Source organism: Fomitopsis serialis (assembly GCF_022376445.1).
Source record: "Fomitopsis serialis strain Sig1Antser10 chromosome Unknown B0H18scaffold_240, whole genome shotgun sequence".
Lineage (NCBI taxonomy): Eukaryota > Fungi > Basidiomycota > Agaricomycetes > Polyporales > Fomitopsidaceae > Fomitopsis > Fomitopsis serialis.
Genome location: NW_025955200.1, coordinates 42,337 through 56,894, shown reverse-complemented (window position 1 = coordinate 56,894; position 14,558 = coordinate 42,337). Strand labels below are relative to the sequence as shown.

General features: G+C 56.2%; 1 protein-coding gene across 1 annotated transcript; it reads right to left on the bottom strand.

Moving 5' to 3' along the window:
- Positions 1-9,270: 9,270 nt before the first annotated feature.
- Positions 9,271-13,755, bottom strand: B0H18DRAFT_1127217 (uncharacterized protein; the record flags this gene model as incomplete). Its single annotated transcript, XM_048035265.1, has 7 exons — positions 9,271-9,840; positions 9,904-10,011; positions 11,119-11,141; positions 11,196-12,867; positions 12,926-13,219; positions 13,280-13,487; positions 13,526-13,755. The coding sequence occupies 7 exons, from the start codon at positions 13,753-13,755 to the stop codon at positions 9,271-9,273; spliced, it is 3,105 nt and encodes a 1,034-aa protein (XP_047885438.1).
- Positions 13,756-14,558: the final 803 nt, after the last annotated feature.

Here is a 14,558-nt window from a genome sequence, read left to right as displayed (position 1 = left end):
TGAGGGTCCCGCCGTTGAGGCCGCGGTACGACTCCCCGACGGCCCTGCGCCCGCCGTTCCGGCTGGCGGTGCATTCGCCCGTCGTCGATGCTCCTCGCGGCTCTCCTGCATGGCCCGGGCCATGTTGCCGACCTCCTGGTCCTGCGTCCGACGGGGGGTTGCCATTGCTGCATCAGCCAACGCGGCCCCTCAACCGCTCCTATCCTCTGGTCCACCTGGGCCTGGTGGATAAGGTCCCGCACCCGGAACCTCGCCTGCTCGTCTACCAGGGCCCGTCGACGGATGATCTCCGCCTCGGCACGACTACGAGGGATGTAGTTGTGCCACTCGCCCGCCTGCAAGACGGTCGAGTTGTCGGGGAGTGGAGCGGACAGCGGCCAGTTTGGGGGTGCCTCCGGTGGTGCACCAGTACTCGCCAGAGTACTGGTGTTAGTCGCCCGCGCCTTGCCCTTGCCCTTCAGGCGATGGCTGACGACGGCTTTCTTGAGACAGCGACTTTCTTCGTCGGCGTCGGCGTCGTCGTCGTCGTCGTCGCTCGGGTGAAAGTTGTCCCAATCCGCGGTCATTGGGTCGTGCGGATGGGCCGGTGGCATCTGCGAAGATGCCTCCAGTGTTGGCCACCTCGATGGCTGCGGGGGCAAGGCTGGGATGGGCTGCGTCTGCGAAGACGCAGCCTGGTTGTCCTGTCGAGCCTCCTTGGCGGGCTCGTTCGTCGCTGCGGGCTTTGGCGACGGAGGAGGGGGGCTTGGCGACTGCTGGCGGTCGTCCAGTCGTCGTGGAGGTCCTCGATGTCGTCCACGAGACGGCGGGTGTGCTCGTCCCTTCGTCGCACCCAGGCTTCTTCGTCGGCGAGCCGCCGCCGCATCTCCTGCTCGGACTGCGCGGCGTACTCCACCTGTTCGCGCAGTCTCGCGATGATTTGGTCGTTGACGACCGCCTGGTTACGCAGTGCGTCGACCAGGTCCCTCCCCCCTGCAACCAACCCTCCTGTGTCAGAGAGTGTGCCACGTCCGCCCGCATGTGGACGGCCAGACTCTCCGCGACGCGCTGGTACTCAGCGTCGCCACCACCTCGGGGCAGGTGGTGGATGAAGGCCTCGCAGACGCTGCAGAGGCTGGTGGGGTGTGTCGCCAGCGGCGTCACGGGGAAGTACGGCACCCAGTTGGTGCCAGAGGGTGCAAGCAGCAGGCTGCTCGTGGTCGCAGTACCAAACTGGTACTGCGACGATGCGGTCGGCCGGTTACGGTCAACCTGCATCATTGTAGCCGCCTCATTGCTGAGGACGACCGGCTCGTCGAGGTGTGGGGGAACGCGCAGCTCGGACAGCGTCGGCGACGTTGGCGGCAAAGCCGACGACGGCGGCGACGTCTGTGCGGGCGCACCACCGTCAGGTGGTGCGTCCGTGGTGTTGTGAGGCACGGTGAAGTCGTTGGTGCTCATGATGAGGCGAGGTGCGGTGAGCGGTGAGGTGGGTGGTAGTTTGAGTTGGGGAGTGGCGGCAGCAAGAGTTGTGGCTTTGTTGGCGCCTGCCGCGGTCACCTGACTCCGAGCGACGTGTCCGTGCCCAATCCGGTAAGAAGTCCCGCCTTCGAGCGTCTCCAGCCACCAATCGCCGCAGCCACGACCACCACCTCGGTGGTCGTGCCGCCCTGCCTGGCCATCGCGCACCACTACTTTGCAGTGGTGGTACGTCTACTTGGGACTCTTCTTTGGAAGAGTTCGCCATGATTTGGCGCCATGTAAGGTGAGGTACTCGTCGAGTGCCGCTAAGTCCTTGCAGTGGGCGTACGGCTCCCAAGATGTGTCGCCGAGCGTCCATCGGACGTGGAATTCGACACGGTTGCCGTCCCATCGATGACCCAGTATATCGTCGACCAGCCATTCCTGCTGGTCGTCGTTGCCAAAGTCGTAGAACGACTTGGCTTCCCGTTAGGGAACAGACCGTCATCGTTGGGTTCATGTCTCCTAAGCAAGGAGACATGGAACGTCGGGTGTATGCGCCGGTCCTTCAATTCCTGCGGCAACTCCAACGTATAGTTGGAGGTGCTTGGATTGCACGCCGTCACTGTATACGGCCCAATGAATTTGGGCATCAGTTTCCGAGCACGACCCTTGGGTAGTGCTAGGTTCTGCGTGCTCAGGTACACTTGAGATCCTGTGTGGAACTCTGGTTCCTCTTGTCGATGTTTGTTCGCGTGGAACGTTTGGTGTACCCAACTCTCAATTAGAGCGTCGTGTGCCATTTCCAGATAGTGCCGTGCTCGCTGGGCAAATTCACGGACTCCTGAGTACTTGGAGTCCGTGGAGAATCCGGCCATCATGCGGGGCATGTACCCGTAGTTCAACTCGAACGGCGCGAATCCAGTGGATGCACTGGATGCTGAGTTGATAGCGAACTCCGTGAGGGGTAAGCTATCTACCCAGTCGAGTTGGTCCGGTGAGACCATTGACCGCATTATCTGGGATACCGAACGTATCGCACGCTCAGTCATGCCATCCGTCTGAGGATGGAAAGACGTCGACATGAGTAATTTCGCTCCTAGGAGCCTATGAACTTCACGCCAGAATTTTGACGTGAATTTCGTATCTCGGTCGGAGACTATGGACTCAGGGAGTCCATGTAGTCGTACTATCTCGCGAACGTAGAGTTCAGCGAGTTCGGCGGCCGTAGTCGTCGTTTTGATAGGTATGAGGTGTACCATGGACGTGAGGCGGCATACAACTACCCACAGGTAGTCGTACCCATTGACTTGCGGGAACGGTCCTACGAAATCCATGGACATGGAAATCCATGGCCTCGTAGGAATTGGTAGCGAGTGCAACCACCCTGCTTGTAGGTGGTTGCGCGGTTTTGCCGTCTGACATGTTCCGCACGTTACGCAGAACATGTCGACATCCTTACCTATTCTCGGCCACCAGTACCAACGTCTGATGTATTCGGACGTTTTCTGCGGCCCGAAGTGCCCCAGTGTGGTATGTGCGTGGTCGATCACTACCTCAGTGAGCGACCGTCGTTTTAACGGCACCCTCGGTACACATAGAACCTCCACTCCTTGGCGGTTCTTTGTGTAGATCAGACCGTCGCGCACTGCGAAGGTCTTGAAGTGCTGGGGATTCTCCAGCACTTTACGAAACGTATGGTCGTTTCGGTACCCCGACTTCACTGTCTTGATGAAGTCAACGTCTCGTTCCACCTTCGTCCGCAAGGGTGGTCCCGACGTCAAGGCCTCAGCCACCGTTGGGTTGCTGAGGTCGATAGCTTCGTTGCTAATGTCCTTGTTCTGCGCCGCAGCCATTGCTGCTGCCTCAGTCTCACGTTTGTGACGCTTCTCGTCCAACCTTTGAGCTGCCATCTGTCCCATTCTCAGTTCGAGAATGCGATTGGAAGGCAGGTCGTCTCGCATGGGGTCAAGCCGTTCGTCCGCATTCACCATGTGGTGAATGGGGACCACGTCGTCCGGCGTGTCGTTCTCGTAGTACCTCGACAAACAGTCGGCAACCTTGTTGTCGCTGCCTTTGATGTACGATATCGTACAATCAAAGCGGGAGATGTACTCATACCATCGAACCTGCCGGTTCGATGGATTGGCGACGCCGTTGAAGAACATCAGGGCCTTATGGTCCGTGACAATGTTGACTTTTCGGCCAAGCAGCTTGTCCTCCCATTTGAGGAGGGCTTCCATAATTCCGAGTGCCTCCTGCTCGTACGTATGGTACGCACGTTGTGCACTCGAGAACTTCTTGGATAGGAACCCTGCAGGTCGACACGTCTGCCACTCGGGTCCTTGACCATAGACGGCTCCGACTCCGAAGACGGAGGTGTCTGTGACGACCCAGATGGGCTCATCGACCTTCGGGTCGATGGGCTTGAGTATGGGTGCGCGACTGGCAAGTGCTTTGATGGCTTCAAAACACTTGTCGTGCAGCGCACGCCATACGAATGTTCGTTCATTGCGACACATCTCTGATAACGGAGATGTGTAACCACTTATCTCGGGCAAGAAGTGCGCGAGGTAATTGACCAGTCCAAGGAAGCGCTGTACTTCCTTGTACGATCGCGGGGCTCGCCATGTGCGAATCCTCTCCATCTTGTCACGGTCGGCGTGTAGTCCTCGGTCATCTATTAGATGACCCAGACAGTCCATGCGCCTCGAGTAGAGGTCGCATTTCGTTTGACTGAGGTAGAGCTTCGCCTTCCTCAGTCTCTCGAATACTATCCTTAGATGTTCTTCGTGTTCTTCGATTGTATCGGAGAACACGAATATGTCATCTAAGTATACGTGGACGAACCGGCCGATACAGTCCCGGAATATTGTAGTCATCAGCGACTGGAAAGTCGCTGGTGCATTGGCGTCACCCTGTTGCATCACCAGACTGATGAACGTGCCGTATGGGGTGGAGAACGCCGTCTTCCAGACATCCTCCGCCACGATACAGATCTGTTCGTACGCGTCGGACAGGTCAATCTTTGACCTGAACTTCGCCCGGGCCACATCCATACGGATCTGGTCTTGGTCAGGGAAAGGCGTCACGTCTTTCCGCGTGTTGTCGTTGCGTTTCCTCGCATCGATAACTGTACGTAGTTTGCCCGACTTCTTCGCTATGCAAAGAAGTGGGGCTGCTTGACCATTCGGGATCTGGGACGTCTGGATGGGTTGCCACCATCCTGCCGCCGTGTACCGTTCGATTTTGTCGAGCAGTTGCGGTTTCATGGCCTCCGGACACCTGGGCAGGTGGTACCGGAGGGACAGGTCAGGGTCGATGAGAGGTATGCGGTGGTTCACATCTCGAAACGGCGGTAATTCGAGAGGTGGGGAACACATGATGTCCTCGCACATTTTCATCCATTGTTCCCTGTTCGCGACGACCTGCGGGTCGTCGTCGAGTGTCTGCCGAACTTCCTCATCCTTGAGGAAGTTCAGTATGGCTCGGTCTACCTCATCGTTTGTACCCAATGGGTCCAATCGACCAAGTGAGTCCCGACGCGGTTGTTGTGCTGAATGTACCATAGGTACATTGGCCTCCGCAATGTCCGGCATTGCGGTGTCGTGTCGGTTACCTGTTCGCACCGGTACCTTCCGACGGTTCACCACCTCTGGTTTCAGACGTGGTGGATCGGGTACTTCACGAACTTCCAGTCCGTTTTTTGTAATGTTGGGTACCACGTCCATACTAGGGCGTGGTACTTTCATCTTTTTCACTGTTTTCTCTGGTACCACCTCCAACTTTGGACGTGGTATCGATTCTTTCGTTGCTATTTCCACCAAGGAATCGACGGCGACGTCGATCCCTTCCCCCCTTGAGACCATAGGCCCTTCCTCAGCGAAGCGAGACTGGGGGGGTTGCACCGCGGTGGATCTCGCCGCGCAACCCTATTGCTTCGATGATGACGCGAGGCGGAGCTGTGCCGTCAGTCGCGCACTCCGTGTATCCCGCCGATGCTCCAGAACTTCCGCTTCCTGGGCCACCGTGTAGGCCGGCACTGCCACCCCATCGACCCAGATCTGGTGGGTGCGGAAGTCGAGGACCACGTTGTGCTTGATGCAGAACGTGGTTCCCAGAACGACGTTGTACCTGTCGATGTCAACTACGTCCATGTAGTTGACACCGTTCACGGGGCCGACCTGGATACGGGGGCGTGCTCCATAGTTGATGGTGGTGCGACTACCCTTCGTACCTAGCTGTAGATTGAGGGGCTCCCTCAGATCTACCCTGTCGGCCTTGGCCAGGAACACCAGTTCCGGGGACATGGCATCGGTCGTACACCCTGTGTCGAACAGCGTGTACGCCTTCACGCCATTGACGTCGATCTCCGCGCAGAGCGTCCGAGTCGCTTCGGGACTGTGTTCTGGCTGGTCCGCCGGCTCGGAGGTCCTTCGGATCTTCGAGTCGTACAGCCAGGCCGCCTTCATGGTACGGGCTGGCGGTAGCATTTGTATCGCACTCATTCGAGTAATGTCCGTCATGGCGGCATTATACGATGGGTGTGCCAGGTTTTCCTGGCTCACCCGAGTCGACGATCGGTGTTCCACGCGCATTGCTCGGAATGTCATGAGCCCGAGCTGCGCTACAGCTCCATCCTCATCGTCATACTCGTCCACAGGAGACTCGTCTCCTGGGTCGTCGTATGCGTATTGCGACCCGCCATACTCAGATTGAGGATGGTCGGTCACATTCCCGTTGTCGTAGTCTGGCACGTCCACCGTCTGGTCGACGTGCTCGTTAGACTCGGGCTGGACATGGACGAATCCATCATCCTGGTCCTCCCCACTGTCCTCCGCAATCCGTGCCGCATACATGCGACCCGTCTTGCTGGGCGGCATTCTGCCACCGTTCTTACACTTCTCCTTTTCTCGAGAAGTGTGTCTGGGCTCGCCGCAACTCCAGCACACTATGGTGCTACCACTCGCGCCAGTGGTCGTTTTCCCTGCTGGCGCTGGTGTGGATTTCGGCGGACCCTTGTCGCTGACCACCACCGCTTTGGACACCGGTGGTGCTGGCTTCGACACCACCACGGCCCCCACACTTGGTCGGGTCATGAATCGAGCGAACGGACCAGTCGTCCTGGCTCGACCGGCCAGGACTGCTGGGGCAACGGGCTTCGATGTACCACCACCATCTCTGGTGGTGGTGGTTGACGGGGTCGTCTTAGAGGCCGCCGCCGACAACATCGCAAACTCGTAGTCGCTTGCTGCCTTCACCATCTTACCGAACGACGATCGTTCGGGCGAGATGTAGGAGACCTTTCGTAAGGTCTCCTCCATGTCTGAAGGTAGTGCCGCTAGGAATCGTCGCTTCCATTCATAGTCCCCAGGACGCTCCGTCATGCGGTCGGCGTACTGGGACATCCTGTCGAGTAATTCGGTGACCCCACCACTCTTGTGGTAGGTCACCTTATTCCACGATTCGGCGGCCTTAATTTCACCATCTTGGTGAATGAATCGCCGGTGCAGTGCGGCGATTGCTTCCGCGAACCGCCAATGTCGCCTCGTCCGTCGAGGAGACTGTACATGACGGAAATACCAATCTTTGGCACCGTCAGTCAACACATTCCCGGTGAGCCGTAACCGGTCCATGTCTAAACGTGGACCCGTTATCCGGAGCACTGAGAAGTACGTTAATAGTTCGAAGAGCCATTCTTCGAACCGGTATAGGTCATCGGTGCCGGCCCAGGTGGACGGCTTGTCCATCTTGGCCGACCTCAAGTAACCTGGTGCTTCACCGTCTGGATCGTCACTCACCAGTTCCTCAATCATGCCTAGGCATCGATCGAGGGAGCGACTGGTGTTGTGCGCTGGGCCATCCATGTCCCTTTTGGATGTGGATGGTCCGTGTTCATGAGTACTACTACCTTGCATGTAGGAGTACATGCCTTGGTAGTCGTACTCATGGCTCGTCTGTCCAGACGACGAACTGGAACCCCCTACTCCGGGTGGGAATGATACTCGTACTCCCTCTCGGGAGTACGTGGATCTGTTATCAGGTTTGGGTACTTCCCCGCGGAAGTACCTCCTGATTTCTTCGCGAGCAGCGGTCTTTTGAGATGCGCTGGCCTGCGGTCGGACGCCCTCCGTACGAGGGGTCGTACCATGCTTCCGTTCCGCGGGGGATGGGGTTACTGGTTCAGTGCCCTCATCCGTCCCACTGCTGCTCGATACCGACGGTCGCCTGAACGGTGGGACCATGGTAGGAGAGGGCGATTGCGGTGGGGCCCGGTAGTGATAATGGATCTTATCATACTCAGGCCCTGACGTCCGGTAAGGTGATCTTACCTGGCGACTACTACTCGGGGTAGTAGTCGTCCGTGTCGGTATCGGGATCCTGTCCCTTGCCGCCCGACGTTGTTGGTACTCCTCTTCTAACTCTCCTCGCTGGCGAGGGGAGTTGATGGCCTCCGCGGCTGCCTTGAAAACCGGGTCCTCCTGGTCCTCAGGTTGGGGTACTGTGTCCCGTACCCCTGACGTCTGTATCGATTCCGTGTCACTTACTGCGTCGGTATCGGACATCTCAGCTGCCTGGCGGACAGTTGTCATTTTCTGGTTTGCGTCTTCCAATACTGCAGCCAACTTCGCGTCGAAGTTGGCCGCATTCTGGCGAGACTCCTCGCGGAGCTGGCCCAGCGATATCTTGAAGTCGTCAAGTACGCTCAAGGCTTTCGCCGCCTTACGGGATCCCGTACGGGATCCTGTTCGAGAACCGGTTGCACTGGAAGCTCGGGATCGAGGTTTGTGCTGTTCTGTCCTCGATCCAGCAGAATGCTCCTTTGCAGGCGCATCCTGTGTGTTGGTCGTATGGTAGAAGTCGCTCGTCGAGATGACTGAGCCCTCCTGCTCGATACCCCTTCTTCGGGCCCTAGGTCCTCACGCTCCTTCTTGGTGGAAGGAGACGACGAGGTCCCATGTGGTTGCACTGGGGCCTCGACCTTACTGGTCGAGGCCTCATCACTTGGGTTGCCTTTCGGGGCAGTTGGTGACGACGTATTGGTCGTCATCGAGGATGCTTTCTTTTGAAAGCGGCCGCGGCTATCTCTTTGTGGTAGCGGCCTGCCTGTTCGGTCGTACTCCGTGATGGAGTGATGTTTTGTTATGATAGATCGCGCTCGACGTTCTCAACGTCGTATTCGACCGCACGCACTTCTGTGTAGAAGTTCGAGCTTTCGAAGGAGCGTAAAAAAGTATAACGCCCCCTTACTCACGCCATGATACGCTGCACCCAGTCTCTATTCCAGAGTGGTGCGGTATTGGTGACGAGTGTAAAGGAGCTGGAACTCCCACACTCGCTGGCGCCGTCCTTAAGGGACGGCGCCTACGCACGCGATCGTAGATACATTATCTGTCCTAATTTAGTAACTACGTGAATGTAACGTAGCCACGTTACAGATAATGTTGAGGAGTCTCTGATCTATACGCGTGATAGCCATAGTCGAATAAGCGGAGGGGATGGGGCGAGCAAGCGACTGAAGCAGTGATGAGCGACCGTAAGTGGTTGAAAGAGACGGAAAGCGCGTGGGAGGCCGACGCGCGTCTTATTGCAATGAAGCGCCCGTGGCTGGCCCACGCGGTAGGAATAAGTAGAGATGTAATTTCGAGCGCAAGTACTCACATTTATGAAGAATAATTGTGTGATGCTGGATTGTGTACCTGTTCTGGGATTACTCTGACGTAGCGGAAGCAGGTTTAAGCCCTTGACAAACGCTTGCAGCTCATTGATCGGCTCCAATTATTTGAGAACGACATTGATTTCATTCATCACATTTACACGCCTCACTCACTAGATACATGGAACAAGGAAGCCGTTTCGCCTGACCTCCCAGACCTCCACCTCCGAGCGCTGAAGCTCTTCAGCAGCCCTCGCGCTCTCGACGTACGGGATCTCCTTGCCTCCTGGGAGAACCTCCCAGATTTCCACCGCGCCCGGCTCCTCTATGCCATCAGCAACAGCCATTGCGCCTTCACCATCTACCGCGTCTGATCCGTCTGAGTTCGAGTCCCAGTCCCAGTCCGAGTTTTCCTCTGGCGGAACGAGGTCTTCCACCGTACACCCGTCTTCGCCCATGAGAGGTCGCACTGCGACCGTTCCTTGGGGGCTGCCACGGTGCTCAATTCTCCAGTCCGCCTTGAAGCATTGGCGGCGCTGCGGCATGTCCACGGGGAAATAGAAGTCGAGGGCCGTAAATTCCGCCTTCATTGAGCACATGGGATGGAGAGATTTCATGCCGCGAGCGTATTCGGTGGCATGCACGGTAATGGATACCGCCGTGTCTTTGAATACAGGCGTGTACCGCAGAGGTAAGGTGAGGCGGAGGGAGACTTGGGGGCACAAACACGCGGGGATAAACTTCTCGGTGTCGACGTGGAAGAAATCGAAAGTCGCGTCAAGTGGACCTCAATGACTCTTCCACACGTTGAGCCCGCGGAAGAGCTGGATGGTGAGGGGTTGATCAAGTGAGATTTTGATCTTGTCGCCGTGTATCTCCCATATGAGAGGGAGCGACATAGGAGCATGTCCGTCCTGAGTCAAATGGCACAGCGTGAGCTCGACGAAGCTAGATAACAGAGTGTGACTCACCATTGAAGGCAAATACCAATGTCTCCACAACTACTTTCACAGACGGCCCCTGCAAACACTTCGGCATGAAAGCCCCGACGTGACTCTCTAGTATCGACCCCAAGAGTACCCATCCGCCAAGCGTTGCTGGAGGATCCAACAGGTCTATTGCGGCCAGAGCCTGCATGCGATCCTTCCTCGTCCCTTGCTCGTTGCTGCGCGTGGCCGGACAGACGGAGCAGTCGTTCTTTACGCACTAGAATTCAATTGCATGTCAATTCATCCGAATGTACAGAACAAACTTCACACACGTAGTCAAACAAAACTCCGAAATTCCTTCTCTGCAGGCACACCACGGTGACGTGATTGAGTTCGGGCCCAACTCGCAGACATGGTTGGGAGTAGTGAGCAGTGATTGCATAGGTTGGAAGAGCAGGAGCGAGCAGCCGGAGCACTCGCGGATCCGGGCGAACCATGACGGTGAGGAAAGCAAGCTGAACAAGTGATTTGGATTGTAAGCACGAGGGTTGTTGTGTAAGCAGCACATCCAAGTCTCAAGAAAGACGAGCTGTCTGCTGAAGTGGGAAGTTGCCGGAGGAGTGTAAAGCAGTGTCTCGCACTATGATGGCGGCGAAGTTGCGGTCACAAGCGCTCGCAAGCAAACCTAGCGGTTTCTCAAACAGTAGAATACAATTATGTAGATACAATATACTACCACAGTGTCTGATAAGCGTACATCCCAGCCCAATTATTCAGTAAGAGTCGGTTTGCCTCGTCTAGCACGTTCTCCGAGGTCCAATTTTGGGGCACTGTACCTCGGGACCCGTCGGGGAAGGCGGGCACAAGCTGACACGACTGACGTATCTGTGAGAGCAGAATAATCTGCCCAGGTGGAAGGCCGTCAGAACGTAGCGGTGGTCGATTTACAGTGTACATGAGGTGGATGGGATCCGCGGCACTTGCAAATCTCGAATACCACTCGACGTAAGCCAGTGGTCCTTTGGGCCACCATGAGGGTGAACATCCGCCGCCTTGGCGAGCCAGGAGCTTCTCAGGCAGCCTGAATATTACCTTCAGTCTTCCAGCTTGTGTACCTACAACAGGCCTTGTGAGCAGCACACCCGTGACGATTGAACCGCTGGTCCTACCTCTAACCCCTGTGGATTCGGCTTCCCCGTTCTCAAGAGCAATGACGGTGTCAAACCGTGCCTTCCTTCCCTTGATAGCTGAGCCGGGGATAGACTTGACGATGTCTTGCTCCTCTTTACCGTCGGACAGCGCGAAAGGACTGAAGCGGGCTTGGTGGTAGACATCCAGCCGATCGAAAGGTAGCCACGTTCGAGAGAGGTCGTGGCGGTTCAGTCGAAGTTCGGATGGCTGTATATTGTTAATGAAGGCGGTCAAGGCGGTGGAGAAACCAGGAGCATTGTGCCGCTCCTGGATACGAGTTAGATGCTGCTGAGGCGCTGGAGGATACTTAGCTGTCTTGACATTGTTCCCAACGTCCACAACCTCTTCTGGACAAGAAGCTGCCCCTTCTGAGTCCTCAGGGTTGCCGTCTAAGTCCTCTGATACCTCCTCCACTAGACACTCCTTTTGAAAGGCCTCGTATGCGGCCATCTTCTCTCGACGCGTGATCCATTTCATCATTTGGGGGAACTCGTCCCGGTGATTCGAGGTGCGCCACACCTTTTTCGCGAAGTCGACGTGGAGACGTTCGAACATCTCCGTGTTGTAATTGTCGGTGGTGCCGAACTGGCGGATGGAATCCACGTAATGCATCAGCGAGTGAAACTTAGGGATATTGAAGTGTTCCCGGATTCCAAGCTTGATCAAGACATCTTTATTCTTGTGGTACGTCTTCAGAGTGTCCGTCATATATCCTAGAGTGGTGTCGTCGTGAGTCGGGTACTGCGCTAGGTAGATGAAGTCGAGAATGGACCGGAAGGTGAGCATGACCGCCTTCGGTATCTTGCCAACAAGACAGGCTAGGAGGATGCGCACCATTTCCTTCCTTTCCTTGCCTGACACCTGGGCCAGCGACGAGATCCCGTTCTTCAAGTGCCGAATGCCGTACGCGCCTGGGAGACAACGGAGACGGTTGTCGAGCTCCTCAGGGCTGAGGAGATCCTGGCACCACGAGACCAGGTGTTTGAACACCCCCTGGTACAGCTGATGCAACACATCCGGGGTGATGGACATGTGGATGTCAGTGTACGGCAGGTCCGTCCAGAATGGTGTCTTCACACCGCCGCTGACCTCTTGTTCCATGCACAGGGTGTCGGCGGCGGCGGGCATGTTTCCCTCAGCTCGTGCCTCCCTGATGATGCGCTCCGTCTCCTCGGGGGTGCGCGGGTCCTTGAGGGCATCGTCTTGCAGCTTGTCTGCGGGGCACATGCACTTCGGACAGGTGCCGTACTTTGAGCACGCCACCAGACATTGTTCTGGATAGTCAGCCACGTAAGAAGCCAGGATGGGGTGCACATGGCGGACGGAGCCATCGCCTCCGGTGACCTCGATGCCATCCAAACCTGCGCGCACGAGAGGCTGAAGAATAATACACATTGCCGCATGAAAGAGTCTCTGACCCCTTGCCTTGCATTCCCGCTTGCCAAGCTGCTTCTTTCCGATCTTGGTCACAGGGAGATATCCCAATAGAATGCAGGTGTGCTCTGTCGGTTTGCGACGGATGGCCCGAGGGATGTTGCCAAGTGTGAGATAGACCGGGTACGCCGCTTTGTTGCCCGCAAACTGAGTGAGTTGTGTCTTATCGGTGGAAATGATGATGGGGGCGACGGCGTGCTCCCGGGGAATTAACTTCTGTTACTCGCTCATCAGAATTGTCTGTAGTAATACAGATAATCAGATTGCAACTCACCTGCACCGCGTTCCACCACAGTCCTGTCCACATCTCCGTGAAAATGTGCTTTGTCCTCGACCGATCCGTGAAGACATGCTTCAGGCGATACACGATGTACTTCGCGTAGGACGGGTTGCCCAGCAGCGCCTTGATTGCTTCAAGGATGTCTCGGTATCGAACGAGATGCTTCTCATCCGGCCTGTCCGGGAATGCGAGAGACGATGTCTTCCACACCGCCATCTCCGGGATGGCATCAATCTTCATGAAGAGCTCGCGTACGTCTTTGAACGTAAGACCGAGCTTTTCAACCACCTAAGATCCATCACTCGGAGTTAGGGCTGGTCCAGCATAGTGATATGGAGAGACACGTACACCCGGTATGCTCAGAAACCGATTGAGCGACTTCTGACCGACATCCTCTCGAACAACCCACATGGCTACTCGCCAGTCGAGCTCGGACGCGAAGGGTCTCCATTTTTGGTTCGGGTCTAGCGGCTTCTGAGCCTCATCTTCGCCGTCCACGTCCATTCGGTCCTCTTCGTCCAGGTCCACTCCTTCTTCGTCCTCTCCGAAGTAGGCCCTCCATGTCTTCACTATTGTTTCCTCCATTCATATCACCTTGCCCGCGAGCTCGTCCTCTTCTTCAACTCTGGTATTGTCATCATCGTCCAAGGCAGGTCCGGGTGGATTGGGAAACGGCTGAGCTGCAGGGCCCCTGTGGATGACGACGACGAGGCTTCACCCTCAGTTGGAATGGGTGAGTGGACCGAGGTGGGAAGTGTGAACCGGAACAAGTCCCTCATCTCAAGGACGTCGCGGAAGTCTTCCACGTCCACGTCCATGTCCATGTCTGTAGCAGGAGCAGCCTCGTTTACCAGCACTGGGATTTCGCACCTTGGTTCCGGATTCTTTCCTTTCCTGTACCACTTGCAAGACTGAGCGGATGATAGGTGGGCCATGAGCCCTTGAGCCGATTTGAGAGGCTTGTCGCACACTGGGCAAGTGTTGTCCTCAGCGTTACCAAGGGGAATATGCGTCGAATGGCATGACTTTGCTTTGCCTCTTGCCATGAGCTTGAAATATGGCTGTCAATACAAAGAAATATTAGAACACGGGAGTGTAGTCGCTGGAGCGTGCTCACATGTGGTATGGAGAGGTGTTATGTCCTCCCAAAGGAATACATAGCGATGCTCACCACTCTCGGAGCATGGTAAAGTCGCTTGTACCGGTGTCTGATCCCCATTCATTCGAGTTATGAGGTAAAGGTCGCCGTGCTTTCTCGCCCATGTCATACTTCCCTGGTTTCCGCATCCCATCCATGCCATTACCTTCTTAGCATTCACTGGACCGTCTATGAGCGTGTTCCTCGAGTCTGTGGTAAGTCTTTCATCCTGTAGGGATCGTCAGTATCGGTTCAGTGACAGCGTCAGTTATTCAGTAATTCACTTGCATCTACCATAGATGGACTATGGTCTGTACTCATGAAGGATCGTCTGACAAGCCACGCTCATCAATCGCTGCACCAGTAAGTAATGTTGCTGTCATTTGCCAGGGTGATATTCGTTGAGGAGAGTTGTATAGTACGCACTTGCCTTTTATGGTGTGTGCAATGTGTTGCACACTCTCAAGGGACGGCTCATGAGAGTCCATG